General features: G+C 39.8%; 1 protein-coding gene across 1 annotated transcript in view; it reads left to right on the top strand.

Moving 5' to 3' along the window:
- Positions 1–16624, top strand: part of ptprt (protein tyrosine phosphatase receptor type T) — a gene marked incomplete at both ends in the record, with an annotated part of 404935 nt that overhangs the window by 274090 nt on the left and 114221 nt on the right. The window contains 3 exon segments of the mRNA XM_084173452.1: positions 8426–8462; positions 10319–10375; positions 15641–15776. Of these exon segments, the coding sequence (XP_084029578.1) occupies positions 8426–8462; positions 10319–10375; positions 15641–15776 (230 nt within the window).

The raw sequence follows: 16624 nt of genomic DNA on the forward strand, positions 1-16624 counted from the left end.
GAAACGTTCATTACTGAGTTGTCTCTGAATCTCTTCTTTGTATTTTTCATAATCTAAAATGACCACAGCACCCCCCTTGTCTGCAGGTTTGATAACCAAAGATTCATCTTTCATTCGTTCATTGAGTGCCTGTTCTTCTGTCCTAGTGAGGTTCTTCTGAATATGGTTTGTTTTTCTCGTATATACTGACATGGCTTCTTGTTCGACTAACCTACAATAGGTATTAATCGAGGAGTTGTTAACTATAGGACAGAATTTGCTTTTGGGCTTAAAATGGGTACCAGTTCTTTGTTGGGTTTCTAGGACAGAAAAAGTGTTTTGAGAAAACACGTGCTTAAGTTTAATCTTGCGAAATAATTTAAGCAGATCTACTTTCATATTAAATGGTTTGTCTGTGCATGTAGGTACAAAAGCGAGGCCCTTAGAAAAGACTGAGTCTTTTGCGTCAGTGAGCTCTTTTTTGGAGAGGTTAATTACCACGTGCTGCTGTAGCTGTCCACGGCCTGTGTTACTGATCCCCTCTTTGACCTCTTGCCTCTCCTACATCGTTTATTTTCTTTCGTGGAGCCTTGTTGTACTGCTTTCGGGCAAAAAAAACAGTCTGTGTGCAATGGTAGCTGGAGTCGCTGTCTGTAGGGAATTCGCTCTCATTGGATGCCTATGTGTGTTATGTTGTAAATGTGAACATGAATTAATGCCCCCATTTCAGATTACTCTGACTTCTTTCTTGCGCTGTACCCAATGATTTATGAAAAATTGCTTGGTGGGTCGATGTCCTCATTGTGGTTTTGTGTACACATAAGAATATTTATGAAATGCACATTGTTATATTTGGTAATACTTACATATTTTCCCTCGACTCCAACCCCATTCGACGCATGGAAAAGATGTGGGTGGAGTTATGTCTACATAAGGGTGCTAATTTGTAAAAAAACTCACAAAAGCTTTGAGGAAGGCCTTGAGGCCGGGCTTCTTCTTTTTTCTCATCTTATTCAAATGTGCACAAATAAAAGCAAATGTATGGTTTAAACATGTCTTTAATGTTTATTTGTTTTAACTGTTAGTGATAATTCCCTAAGTGTTATTATATTTGTGTTTACATCATTAAACCTCTATGTATGTGTTATGAATTACCAAAGGTGTCTGACTTCATAGTAAGTACAGCATCATGCGATATAGAGTCTTTATGGATGTGGTATGATTGACCGAAGGTGTCTCACTTTAAACTAAGTATTACAGGACACTACATGAAGTGTCAATAAATAGGTTATTAAGGTTCTGCTGATTAATGAAGGTTCTCTCATGATCCACAGGTTACTTTAGGGTGTCAGAGGTATTTCAATGGGTTGATGGACCTGCAAAGTTTGCGTTTGTGTGTGTCAGAACAAAGATTATTTGGAGTATTCCAACCTGAGACTACCGCACCTCTTCTGTTCCCATGCTGGAGACCACAGCTTGATTACAACCTGTTACAATGGTGGCAACATTTTGAGGCTGATCTTTCAGCGGGGGAGTGGGTAAATGTGTCAAAGACCTGACTGGGCCCAGCACTGCACGGTATGGCTCATTTTTGTTGTGTGCATGTTTGTGTACTGAGGAATATGTAACTTGGTTCCAGAAGAAATACACTTTACATTTCTTTCATCAAGGGAAGTGTTTCTTGGTGTAACGTCGTCCCCAGGCTATTGCACACACAGCACGTATAAGCCTGGGATATCAACCAATTTATTTTCTTCTTTTAAACCTAACCCTAACTAATGATGGCCAAGTTTGATGCGTTGGTCCACCAGATCTTCCACGCATTTGGACGGAAGTGTTTGGGAACGAGATTAGGTGAAATGTGACTAACATGACATCATTTTAGAGCGTATGCCATCCTTCAGCACAACATGTCACCCTTTATAAAGCACATGTTTATATCATATTCGACATAGTGGGTTATGTCACATTTGACATTGGTGCTTATGATGGCATTATGAAGGCTTTATGAAGCCTTTATATGCTGAATGTCATTTAAAGCAGGACCGTACTCACAATGTATTGCGTAAAGCCTCAACAAGCCTTTGTTGGGAACAATTGTTCATCAACAGGGATGTTCTCTCCTGGTTTGTAACATGCAATGCTGTTCTGTAGAACTTGTTCCATACGTCGGATACCATGGCAAATTTCTCTGTTTCCAGCCGTCGCGTTCTCGTTTCTTTGTCATCAAAATAGAGGTAACGCATGATCTCTCTGAAGCGATCCCGTGACATGGTTTCTCCAAAGAAAAGTTTCCCATACATGTTTGACCAGAAGCTTTCCATATACACACTCTTTCCACCGAATGCTCCACGGACATACAGGAATGAAGTTAACACTTCCAGCTCATCAACAGACAGATCCCACTGTGTCTCCTTGCTCCCTGTGCGCCTCAGCCACAGTACCTGATGTGCTGTAGCATGTTCATGTCTCATAAACAACGGAGGCTGGTGAGTGAGTTGTTTATGTTGTTTTTTGCTTGAGATGTAGGGCCTGCTTTCTCAGTGATGACATTTTGTGCTGATAATCAGCCCGTAGCATTGTCACCGGCTTGTTCTATCCAAACGGTGCCGTCCCTTCCTTTCTCCTGTCTCACTGTTTCATTTGGTGGTGGCAGTGAGCACCATTGTGGCTTTTTTGTGCTTAGGCCTCAGATGTGTAGGGTCAGGCTGGGGCTCAGAATCAGAAGAATAATCATATAATAATATATAATAATATATAATATATAATATGCCATTTAGCAGACGCTTTTATCCAATGCGACTTACAGTCATGTGTGTATACATTTTTACTTATGGGTGGTCCCGAACCCACTACCCTGGCGTTACAAGCGCCATGCTCTACCAATTGAGCTACAGAGGACCACATCATCAGAGATGGCATGATTAATTTCTTCCGCACCATCTGAATCGCTTTCATTCAGATCTTGTAGCTGCGCTAACGTAGCATGTGCATCCATTTGTCTTGGTCTTGCCTGAAAAACCTTGGAATAAGGGGCTGTGTAGCCTGGCACTGTTTGTTCTGTTGAGTTTCCTTTGCAGCACAGGAAAAGGAGAAAAACTAGGAAAGGAAGAGTAAGTTCAGTAGTAAGTTCAGAGTGGGTCCAGTAGAGTTATCGTTATGTTTGACAGTCTGGCGTGTCTGTCTTGTCCTGGGACACTCAGTCAGTAAGATTTTACCAAAGTTTGTTGACATACAGTCATAACCGTTTGATATATCAAAGCTGTCATTTGTCATACTGTGAACTGACATGATTGACTTTTTAAGACTGCAGTATGTCAAGTGTACAACAGGTCAAGTAAAGTTGATTCCCATTGGCTGACCTAACCTCCATCCCAGACATTTAATATAGCACACCAAGCTACTTAACTGCAGTCAAGATAATTTTGAGTAGGTATTGAGCTTCAAGGTGTGAAGATATTGGGAGTATCACTGCACTCCACTGGTCCCAGAGTTATCCAAGGGTGCCATTTTTCTATGTCAAGAGAGTTAAGCCAACATGTTCCTCCATGGGAAAATCGACTTGAAAACACCAGATGATTTCCAACCTCAATGGCAAACATAGAAGTGTCACCGGTGCTTGTAGCCCCATGAAGAAGGACCAGCCGCTTACGATACACCAATTCCCCCGCCGCAACAGCCTAATCAGTTTGGTCCTATGGTAGATCGCCCAGCCAAGTGTGTATAAATGAGACAAACCAGCCTTGACAGAGGAAGTACATATTGACTGTCACCCCTTTTCCCCTATGGTGGCAGTTAATTTCTCAAAGGCCCAAAGTACATCCAAGTGGCCAGGGAAAACAATGCAGGGTGCATTTCACACACTGGCTTTGCACGGACTCCGCACCGCATGAAGCCTTCAGCCAGGGTTTGGCCTTATACCCAGGTTAATTTACAGTTTTTTTCAATCACTTTGGTGCAATTTTTACAAGTATGTGGTACATTTTCACAAGCACAAAAATCAAAACAGATAATCAAAATGGCTCATGTTTCAAAACCCTAAGCACATTTTCAATTGACTGAGAACAACAAACAAACTTGTTCACTGCACCAAATAACTATTTTAATTTGGATACATATTCAACATGCAATATTCACTTTAAATGCATGTCAAGTTATAGTCAAATACTGTATGAAAAATTATATTTACCATCTAATGTTCTTTCTATTCAGCACTTTAAAATGTGTATTTTTGCTATTGGATTAAATGGTAGTTCAAATGACTAAATCGTGAGCCTATCATTATCTGATGTATTGGTAACTAAACAACATTTTCTCATGGTATTCCACGGAAAACTTTGATTTTGCATTAACGACTCGGGTGAAAGATATGTGAAACCACAATGAATGCACAATCAGTGATTCTAAACAAAAAATGACATTTTTATTTGTCACATGCACCGAATAGAGCAGATATGTTGAAAATGTCAGGGAAGACACTTGCCAGCTGGTCTGCACATGTTCTGTGAATGTGCCCTGGTATTCTGTCTGGCCCAGCAGCCTTGCGAGTGTTAACCTGTTTAATAGTCTTACACACATCGGCCACGGAGAGCGAGATCACACAGTCATCCGGGACAGCAGGGTCTCTCATGCCTGGCTCAGTGTTGTTTGCTCGAAGCGAGCATAGAAGGCATTCAGCTCGTCTAGAGGTTTGATCACTCGGCAACTCACGGCTGAGTTTCCTTTTGTAATCCGTACAACCCATCCACAAAGTCTGCAAACCCTGCATTTCTGTGGGTAGAGAACATAAGATAGGGGGACAGTTCAGAAAATATACCACTTACATCTGAAAAATTTACTAAAGTGATTGGAAAAACTAAATTAATGATGGTACATTCTGAAGCCAGATATGAGGCAGCGCCTGAAATAAGACTAATCGTTTCCCCAGTCTGTCATTTGTTACTAACCCCTCAGGTCATTTACAGTTGGGTATGTTCATGGAGGGAGTGCATGTGTGTGTGTGTATGCCTGCATACGTGTGTGTGTACATGCATACTCGACATACACTATACATTTAAAGGTGATGATTACTAGGCAGCCTGGCAATATGATCTGGTTGACAGTCATGTGTTACTGCTTAATTGATAAGATCTGAGAGAGAGAGAGGTATTCGGTATTGGTATTTTATTAGGATCCCCATTAGCAGTTGCGAAAGCAGCAGCTACTCTTCCTGGGGTCCACACAAAACATAAAATATGACATAACAGAGAACATTAATAGACAAACAGCTCAAGGACATAACTACATATATTTAAGACATCACACATAGACTACATATCAGTACACAAAATATCTAGGTCAAATAGGGGAGAGGCGTTGTGCCGTGAGGTGTTACTTTCTGGGGTTTTTTAAACCAGGTTTGCTGTTCACTTGAGCAATCTGAGATGGAAAAGAATTCCATGCAATCATGCCTCTACAGTGGCTTGCGAAATAATTCACCCCCCTTGGCATTTATCCTATTTTGTTGCCTTACACCTGGAATTAAAATTGATTTTAGGGGGGTTTGTATCATTTGATTTACACAACATGCCTACCACTTTGAAGATGCAAACTATTTTTTATTGTGAAACGAACAAGAAATAAGACAAAAAACAGAAAACTTGAGCATGCATAACTATTCACCCCCCCCCCCCCCCAAAAAAAAAAAAGTAAATACTTTGTAAAGCCACCTTTTACAGCAATTACAGCTGCAAGTCTCTTGGGGTATGTCTCTATAAGCTTGGCACATCTAGCCGTTGGGATTTTTGCCCATTCTTCAAGGCAAAACTGCTCCAGCTCCTTCTAGTTGGATGGGTTCCGCTGTTGTACAGCAATATTTAAGTCATACCACAGATTCTCAATTGGATTGAGGTCTGGGCTTTGACTAGGCCATTCCAAAACACTTAAATGTTTTCCCCTTAAACCACTCGAGTGTTGCTTTAGCAGTATGCTTAGGGTCATTGTTCTCCCTGAAGGTGAACCTCCGTCCCAGTCTCAAATCTCTGGAAGACTGAAACAGGTTTCCCTCAAGAATTTCCCTGTATTTAGCGCCATCCATCATTCCTTCAATTCTGACCAGTTTCCCAGTCCCTGCCGATGAAAAACATTTCACATTTACATTTTTAGTCATTTAGCAGACACTCTTATCCAGAGTGACTTACAGTTAGTGAGTAAATCCCCACAGCATGATGCTGCCACCACCATGCTTCACTGTGGGGATGGTGTTCTCGGGGTGATGAGAGGTGTTGGGTTTGCGCCAGACATAGTGTTTTCCTTGATGGCCAAAAAGCTCAATTTTAGTCTCATCTGACCAGAGTACCTTCTTCCATATGTTTGGGGAGTCTCCACATGCCTTTTGGCAAACACCAAACGTGTTTGCTTATTTCTTTCTTTAAGCAATTACTTTTTTCTGGCCACTCTTCCGTAAAGCCCAGCTCTGTGGAGTGTACGGTTTAAAGTGGTCCTATGGAACAGAGACAGAATAACAACAAAAAACCCAGAAAAATGCATGTCAAAAATGTTATAAATTGATTTGCATTTTAATGAGGGAAATAAGTATTTGACCCCTCTGCAAAACATGACTTAGTACTTGGTGGCAAAACCCTTGTTGGCAATCACAGACGTTTCTTGTAGTTGGCCAGGTTTGCACTCAACCTTCAGCTCCCTCCACAGATTTTCTATGGGATTAAGGTCTGGAGACTGGCTAGGCCACTCCAGGACCTTAATGTGCTTCTTCTTGAGCCACTCCTTTGTTGCCTTGGCCATGTGTTTTGGGTCATTGTCATGCGGGAATACCCATCCACGACCCATTTTCAATGCCCTGGCTGATGGAAGGAGGTTCTCACCCAAGATTTGACGGTACATGGCCCCGTCCATCGTCCCTTTGATGCGGTGAAGTTGTCCTGTTCCCTTAGCAGAAAAACACCCCCAAACAGAAGATAGCCCCATATTATGGCAAGAACAGCTCAAATAAGCAAAGAGAAACAACAGTCCATCATTACTTTAAGACATGAAGATCAGTCAATACAGAACATTTCAAGAACTTTGAAAGTTTCTTCAAGTGCAGTCGCAAAAACCATCAAGCGCAATGATGAAATGTTCTGTATTGACTGATCTTCATGTCTTAAAGTAATGATGGACTGTTGTTTCTCTTTGCTTATTTGAGCTGTTCTTGCCATAATATGGACTTGGTATTTTACCAAATAGGGCTATCTTCTGTATTACCCCCCCCCCCCCAGACTATGTAAGAGTAAAATATTACTGTTCATTGCTTTTGAATAATAGCACTTATGTTAAAGGTAAACTCCACCACTTTTCAACCTCATTTACATCATCTCCAGCACAATACCAGTGTCAACATACTTAGCTAGTGCGCACCAGAGCTAGTGCACATCAGAGCTAGTGCACATCAGAGCTAGTGCACACCAGAGCTAGTGCGGACAAGAGCTAGCTAGCTACTAGTGCTGAGCGATTAGTGGCGGCAGCATCTGTGTGGCCTTGTGACAGGCTGGCTCTGTATAGATATTTTTACACGGACCCTTTCACTAATTACCAACTGACAGCCAGGCCATGACCCTGAGTGCAGCACATACATATGACAATTATTTCTCTCAATGACTCTGGTAGACGCCGTTTCAGTGGTTTAGCGTCTCGCTAATAGCGTTTCTTCATACAGAGTCTGGGAAGTCGAACCATCCGCCTAGATATAGGACTAGGTTTTCCTGTCTTCATTTGAAAATGGCGATGGCGCCTAGATTATTGATGGTGATTCGCTTTTTTCAATCAAATGTGATGCTCAACCTGGGGTACGTGTGCCCCTGGGTGTACATGACCTATCCAAAGGGGGTACTTGGGAAGACTCATAAGAACATAGGACTACTGGTAAAATGCACGAGGGGGTACTTAGGGGGTACTTCCAACAGAGCAAAATGTGATTGAGGGTACAGTAACCAAAAAAGGTTGAGAACCACAACTGACCTAGTGGATGCCATTTGGAGAACAAATGCCCTCACTGCTTTTGGGGTCAACAGTTTTCTGAAGTGTATGCAGTACTATGACTGAAATGTCTGTATTTTCTGAACCCCTTCCCCATTCCCATTCTTCTCTTGTGCTGTCTTGTTATATTTCAATCCCAAATCCACTAGAAAAGGGTTAGGCAACCCTGTTCCTGGAGTGCTGCAGGTACTGCAGGATTTTGTTCCAACTAGGCACCACACCTGACCAACTGAGCTAATTGATCAGTTCAGTGATTGCCTAAATTCAACACACCTGGTCTTCCAGGTCGGTTAAATCAAAAACATGAAGTGCCTGCGGCCCTCCAGGACCAGGGTTGCCTACCCCTGCACTAGAACATGAGTAGAGTGATGGAAATCACTGTGTTGGGACAATATCATTGAACAACTCTCTCTGTCTCTCTCTGTCTTTTCAGGAAACCAAAATCAACTGTGTGAGACTGGCTACTAAAGGTATGAGAACAATTTTAATATGTTCTATGCGTAGGAAATACAGTACTTAATGGATTAAAGGCCCAGTGCAGTAAAAACATTTTTTTCCCCTGTGTTTTATACACTATGAGGTTGGAATAATACTGTGAAATTGTGAAAATGATGATAATGCCCTTTTTGTTTAAGAGCTCTTTGAAAAGACCGCCAGAAATTTCAGCCTGTTGTGGTGGGATAGAGTTTTGGCCTGAATGGTGACATCACCAGGCGGCAAATTGTTTAATAGACCAATAAGAAAGGTAGTTCCAAACCTCTCTGCCAATAAAAAGCTAGTTTCAGTGTCCCCCTTCCCACTAAGACCACTCCCAGACAGTCCTAGCAAAATTCTTGCTTGAGAAATTGCTCTTTACTAAGGACCTATTTTTGTTACTGTTTGACCATTTTAATTTCAAACAATCACAGTAAGGTACTTCATTTTTTACCCAGAAATGATTTCATATTGAGATGAAAATGGCTGCATTGGACCTTTAAAAAAATGCTCACAGGGTTATATTCTGTTAAACTGTTAAATGCAATGAAATCAGAGAGATACATGTTTAACAAGTCAACTGGGCCTAATGAATGTTACTTGTATTGAGAGAGGTACACCTGCATAGAAGTAGACTGTCCCTATTTTAAAGGTATAAGTGACCATAAGCCCCAAACTCTTGTCAGTGTTGAACCTGCATGGTCTTCGGTCTATACAGTCCAAGATTCTGTGCAACTTTTCTTTTTCTCTCCATTCCATTTATTTTATTTTCTCCGAACCATCTTTATAAAATATCACATTAAGGATCAGTAGTATCGAAGGACAACCTCCATTAATGTAATGGATGGTGAAAAAAAACAGTTCACCCACAGAGAAAATACCTTTTCATTATTCTGTTTGCTTTCCTTCCCATTCCCTATTTAAGTTTCTGTTAATCTTTTCAGACATACATTTGCACAGACAATACTCTTTTGATGTAGTTATAGATTTCCACGCTTTTTTGTCTGTGTCAAACATTTCTCATCATCAGTGGGCTCTATTCTTTCCATTCTTTTCTCTCGCCATCCTCCTGTTCTGAATTGATCTCTTTACCGTGTTTGGAGTCTACACTTGTAGACACACTGATTGCATGTCTGCTTTGGAAAATACATGCTTTAAACTTTGTGGCCCTTCATCTCTTCACGTACGAATACACAGCTTGATTATTTCAATATGATTGCATTTGATAGTTAAATACTGTATAGAATCTGTATGGAAATTGGGGGGTCATAATTGTTAACATGGAATTTGAGTTTCTTGAGTTTCCTGTTCGATAAACAAAGGCTATGTTGCTAAGATTGAGGCTGACCTAATATGGACATCTTAAAAGTTTAGAGATCCAATTTTAGATCAAAACTGCCACAAGCCATATTTCGTTTTATTTTTCATTTTTTTCTTCATTTTTTTTTATTCCATCTCATTTTTTCCCCCTTCCAGTCAGAATCAAAGGTTATTACCAATGCTTTCATTCCAATGTCCCATTCACATGCACTGAGAATCAAACCTCTAAAATATTCCTCTGAAATAGATTTATAGATCCGAAGATGCTATCAGGAACACTTCTACTACTTTGCCATTTTCCGTTAATGGAAGCTATCAGACTCTTGTTGAATTTCATATATTCAGCCATCTATATAATCATACTGCCCATAGTTTTTTTTTCAAAATGTTCTAGCAATATCACTTGAATTTTCCCTACTACTGTGATAAATGTTCAATTGAAACAATGAAGGCATCTTTTTTTTAGACTATTTTTCTTTGTTTCTTTTTTCTCTCATGCATGCTAACCGGGAACTATAAACCTTGTTCTTAGTGGTAATAGGTAGGGGACAAAATACCACGCCGTACATACTTGTCATCCCCAGTGAAGGTGATTATTGCTCCATAGCCAGATTTCTTTCTTCTGTTCTTTTATATACATGACTTTGTTTGTTTCCTCCTTCTCCTTCTATTTGTATATTTTTTTCTCTCTCTTTCCTCATCTTAATGCATTTGTTTGCATGTCTGTTCCACAAAAGTGTAGCTGGCTGTCATTGATTCCATTGAGACTACTGTACCTTGGTGCCCCAAATATGTATGGTTATTGTCCCTCTTATTATTTTCATTGTTTGTTTCTATTTGACAATCCCTGAGATTTGTTTGATCGATAGTTTTCTTGTAGTTTTGCTCATGGACTTATTAAGCTTTTAAACAGTATTGAATATGCATCTGTAATCCCAGTATACTGTACATTTGGTAGAGAAACAGATATACTGTAGACATGGGTTAAACACAGATCTGACAAACATTTGGTTATTTGCATCCACCAATGATCTCTGTATGATTGATTGTTATTTGTCTTTTCTTATGTGGCAAGAACATTATGATACTCTTTTATCATCCAAGTGCCCTATTCAACAATATAACTGTAAAGCAAGACCGTCAATTAAGTTATTCAGTTGTTATGCCACAGACTGCAAAATGTGAACTTTATCTTCAAATGTAGCTTCTTTAGGGCTGAATTACTGCAAAGAACGCAGCCAGTATAATCCATACTTTACAATAGGGATGAGTCAAGATGAGCTGTAATATGTCTCTGAGCAAAATATCCCAAAAACGAGACACATTATGTCAACCCCCTCCCTTCCTTTCCAAGTTGAGTCTGCATTTACTCACCCAAACATCCCCCATACAACTGTCCTGCACACTGCCCATGCTCCACCGTCTGTCGCTGGTGCGCTAACCCCTGAATGGAACGTCATACCAGTTAAGAGAGGTGGCTACTCTCCTGTCTGGCTAGATAGAGACCTATCTACTGTTGTTGTGATATTCATACACTCTGTTTTATACACATCTATGCTATAGTCCACAAGGAATCTAGTTCTAACCTTGTTCATCCGTACATTGTCTGTGAACGTCAATTACCATTTCGATGTACAATACAGATTTACAAACTTACCATTCAGATTGTGTGTAGAGTGTTTGCTGCTAGTGTCATGCAATTATGATGAGTTGCTTGCTGTGTGTGTGCACTTGAGAAGGTACAATACCTCCTCAACGTCCCGCCTCCCCAAAAACACTAATCCTTATCACAGAGTACAGCCTGCTTGCTCTTGAATAAGAGGAAATGCTGTTGTCTCAGTTGGAAGTGGTGCCCATTTATATATATGTTGCTCTGTGGCACTGTGTTTGGTGTTACTTTCCTTAGCATCGTAGCTTTGCCTGGGTATATGGAGATCTTGGAGGGAAATCTGGCAGACAGCCTGACCTGGTAGACATTGTGAGGTGTTGTCTTATGCAAATGTTGCCCTTATAACACGTCAATGAATTTCCATCTACCTCGATGTGCAGCGACAAACTGTTCAATGGCCCTGACTCAAATCGGAAAACGGTTTCTGGAAATCACTTTCTGGTTTCTGGGGAGAAGAAAAGCAGGGTTAGGTGAACACGATGACTATAAAGACATTATGGCAAATGAATAGACCAGTTGAATGAGTAATGCAATAGTACAGAATCAGCTTAATTAATTGTTGAAGGGCATTTATTTTGTATTTACCTTTTAGCACAATTACCCTTTATGTTGAGTTTTAGCCACAATTAGATGATATTTGAGAGCCAAAATATCATACTGTAGTGACCTTAGCAGTACAAAACCTAGCAACCTCGAGGCCCTTGGTGTAATGGGTATGATTTTAGCCTGACAGTTTGAGTATTTGCTACAATATGATAGAATCTGGTCTATTTTCCACTATTTGATCAGGCCTATAGGGCTGTACCAATGGGTTTTGCTTAGTGAAAGATAGATAAAGAAATATATAGCAAGTAGATATCATGTTTCTGTCAACATATGCATGGCAAGAACAACCCAAACGTTTTATGTTCAAAGAAGCCTGTTTCATAATAGTTGTGCTGACATTCTCTTTGTTGAGGACAAGCACTCAGTTCAGGATAGAACGTTGACCATAAATTATGGTATATGTTGTAAATAAAGCAGATAAATGTATGGCATTTCCTTTTTATCCAAACAAAAAAAGAAGCCAAATAATGGCTTTTAAAGCCTTTAAGTACTGCGTGCCCTGCTGACCTAAACAAACATTAGTGTTGACATTTTGTTCTGAGGCGTAGTCTTGGTACCATTAGCATTGTGCATTGTTTACAGTGCCGATAAATCACATTAATCTGAGCCCATCTGACCCAGCGCTGCAGTGCTCAGATTGTAATCCCGTTAGAGACACTTAGCTTTGCTGGTCTAATCTCACAGGGCTGCCCCGTCTGCTGCCAGACAATAGCCCCCATGCAGCGCTGTTTCCCGCCAAATCCCACTGCTGCCACCAGTGTCACTCATCCCAGGCTGTGGAATCAATCCTTCCCTATATGAATGAGATTACGTTTTAATATCATGGGTTTTAGTCATAATTCCTTTTTTTATACTTAACTTTTACCCCAGCCCAAAGTAAAAGGCTTTACATATTTCTTTTTAAGCAAGCAACCACGTCTGTGGGTGTGCAGGAAAGCACAGTGAGAATTTAATCAGGGGAAGATTATGATTTTTATGATGATGGATCAAGGGTTCTGATTAGGTATCAAATGACTCAAGTCTTGCGGGAACCCTGCAGCTGAAGTTTTGATCTTCACTGTTGAAGCAGGAATTAAAAAGACAGATTTGCGACATTCTTTAAAACGACAGATATCCCCATAAAAGACAAGATGGGTATCAAAAGAACTTCAGTGTAGATAGTGATAATTTTCACTGAATCACCTGCTGTTTCCATGGGAACTGCAGGCATAATGGGCCTAGAGGCCTAATGGGCCTATATATTCTTTATATTGTTTGTATGAAAACCTACAACTATATTATTATTGCTATTAGTAGAAGTGTACTAGTAGCTGTAGTTTCTGAGTAACAGTCATGCCATTCTCTGTCAATGGCAGACTCACAGTCAAATATCCCATGAATCATATTTCCTGGCCCTGTCCTCCCCAACAGTCATCTGAAAATAGGGGAGATAAGAAAACAGACTAGCTGGTCAGGGCCCTGTTAAGTAAGTCTGATTGTGGGGCAGCTCTGGTGGTATCATATTAGAAAATGGGCTATAACAGCCAGATGGGCCCTCTATTGTTACATACCGACCTCTCGAACCCAATCAGCTCCTGGCAGGTTGACAGCGAATCAGGTTGCAGAGTCATTTGACAGTGGAGACACATAGGCCATTCTGACAGTCAGGAAGGACACGTACCGTATGCCATTAAGCTCTACGGCTACACACAAATATGTTCTTCTTTATTCTATACGATAAACTGAATAGCGCATTTTTCCAATTGCACATTTGTTGGTTAGGTCTATGTAATTTAAATTCAAAGTAATTTAAAATATCTTTGAGTAAGATGATTAATAAAAACTGTGTCAACGTAGTGTTAAGGGTTAATGTGAGCTACTGTAAGTCATTAATCTTACGATAGCACAAGGTTATGTTCAGTATACCTGTGTGTCGAAATATAAAAAGATGGAAAGGTAGCCCTCAAACTGTTCAAACCTTGTTTGTCAAAAGGCCATTTTTCAATCCATAGTTCAGTGAATTGAAGTCCAAAACATGCCAAGGTTATATTCTTAATCTGTTGTTTGAAAGGATATTTTGAACAATGGGATATGTAAAAGAGAGGCTAGAAATAAGACACCCAATTTGTTTGAACATGCCTTAATTGTTTATCAAGGTTGCTCATTAATTTTGGCATGTGTACATCTATACAGTAGAACAGTGGAATAGCTCAGAAGTTCCGGCAAGAGTTCTTTCATTAGATTTGAAACGGTCTCTTTTCGTTATGTATCATTGGAAGTTCGCATTCATCAAATTGGAAATGGCTTTGTTGCTATGTTTAAAAAAAAAAATAAAAAATTCTCTTTTATGCTTTATTTCTCAGCACCCTACACAATTAAGAGCCATACTTGTATTGATCTTCAACATAGTCAAGATTAATAAGCTACATATACTAGTTAGGTCTACAAACATTAGTTGATGGTGTTTGGTTGGTAATAAAGTATACATAAATGTGTTTCTATAACACCTTAATGTACCTCCTGAAAATAATACCTTGAGTGAAAATAGCATCTATAAGAGATTGAACATAGAAGCAGCATGTTGTATTACCCTAACAGATAGAAACACTAGGGTGCAATTCCCACAGTCTTTGTATTGTTCAAAGCAAGGATTTTCAGTTGTAGTTGATAAGATGAGAGTGCTTTTGTAAGCTGTGGAAGGCGCTGGGAGTCGCTAGCAGTACTGTTAACTCACTCAACCTATACATTCTCTCCCTCGCTGTTTTTCACTGTATGTCCAAGCTATTTCAGTCACACAACCCATGCTAACATTTTCCTGCATGTCCTTCTTAAATCGTTGTTCGTTCAACGTTAGCGCACTGCATGCCCTCAGTGTTTCATTGTGGTGCAACTGCTGTGTTAGATGAAAAGCCTGTTGAAAATAACAACTCATACTTAACTCAACCACAAATCCTTTGATGCAAGAGAAACTGACCTTACTTGTGTATTTCCAGTCGATTATTTGCATGTTGATTTTCACCATTCGTCTGTCCTGTGTGAGAAGCACCCTAACACAAGTTTACTGAATCTTTATTGAACTTTGTCTTGCTATCATTTGGAGTTTAGCAAGCAGGATATAGCCAACATTTCCGCCAATACCTAATCACCTTTACCTTTTCACTCAAATAATGTCTCCCTTTCATTACTAATAATGCATGACTTTGTGATATTGTGTGTATATATATATATATATATATATATATATATATATGTATGTATATATATAAAACATTTTTCTCTCTACTGTTGTTTGTATGTGTTTGCGTCTGTTTGTCCGTCTGTATGTATGAGAGGGTTTGCGTGTACTCACATAACTGTTTTTGTGTGAGTATACAAGTGTGTATGTGAGTATGTGTGTAAGTGTGTGTGCACTGTCTATAGTATGTGTGCAAATGTGTGTGCAAATGTGTGTGTGTATTCTTGCGTATGTTTGTGTGTGAGTGTGTGTGTGTGTGTGTGTGTGTGTGTGTGTGTGTGTGTGTGTGTGTGTGTGTGTGGAGGACGGTTGCCCCAGGGTAAACTCCCTCCTCCTCTCTGTGATGTGTCTGTGCCTGTTTGTAGGTGCGTCCACCCAGGACTCTGACGCTGTGGAGCCCGAGAAGCAGGTGGACAGCACTGTTAAGATGGCCGGTGTCATCGCGGGCATTCTCATGTTCATCATCATCCTACTGGGAGTTGTTCTCACCTTCAAACGCAGGTAAAAAGCAGTAGAGAAACTCCTAGCGTGTAAGCGTAAATATGTCAGGTACTATATTACTAGAGTCCTAACACCATAGTGTGACCCAAATGTCCCAAGTGCAATATGACTAGATTACTGCTAAGGCCTCAGTTGAGCTGAAGTACCATTGGGACTAACTCATAAGGAGGTATGTTTTTAGGGGGGCGTACAGACATGCACAGCTTTCTGTGTCTTGTTAACATGCACACTGGCTTACTTCCATCACATCTCTGTCTCCTTCCTCTGTCTCTTGCTTTCCTAAACTACCCTAATAACACACTCCCCATGTCATTTTTCTATGCTAGGACCCACAGTTTTTTTTTTTTTTTACCATAATAAAATTGTTCACCTTACCACTCCACACGTAGTTACCTCAAAACTTTGAAATGTCTTAATACTGTACTTCATGACCAATCATTTGTGTCATTGTAGGAGTAGATTATGCTACTGAGACAAAATGACTTGCATGTCACAATCACAAATGTTCTTGGAAATAAACAGGGCAGCAATTTATGATAACTTTCATGAATAAATAAATAAATAAACTATTTATACACTATTGATACATGTATTGATAAATAGTAAATACTATTTTATATAATTTCTTTAAACATTTATAAACATGTATTGCATTTAAAAATGGTGTTACCATTCAGTTGAGGGAGCACAATTTAGATGGATCTTTTTATACTGAGTTAGATAACAAACTCAGATTTTTTACATACTATTTTTAGACAATATATTTAACCTTCTCTTGTTACAATGTTTTACAAACTTAAAATCATATTAATTACATATTCCAGAAAAAAAGCTGCTGTGGTTGTCAT

Source organism: Coregonus lavaretus, assembly GCF_964263955.1.
Source record: "Coregonus lavaretus genome assembly, chromosome: 12".
Taxonomy (NCBI): Eukaryota; Metazoa; Chordata; class Actinopteri; order Salmoniformes; family Salmonidae; genus Coregonus; species Coregonus lavaretus.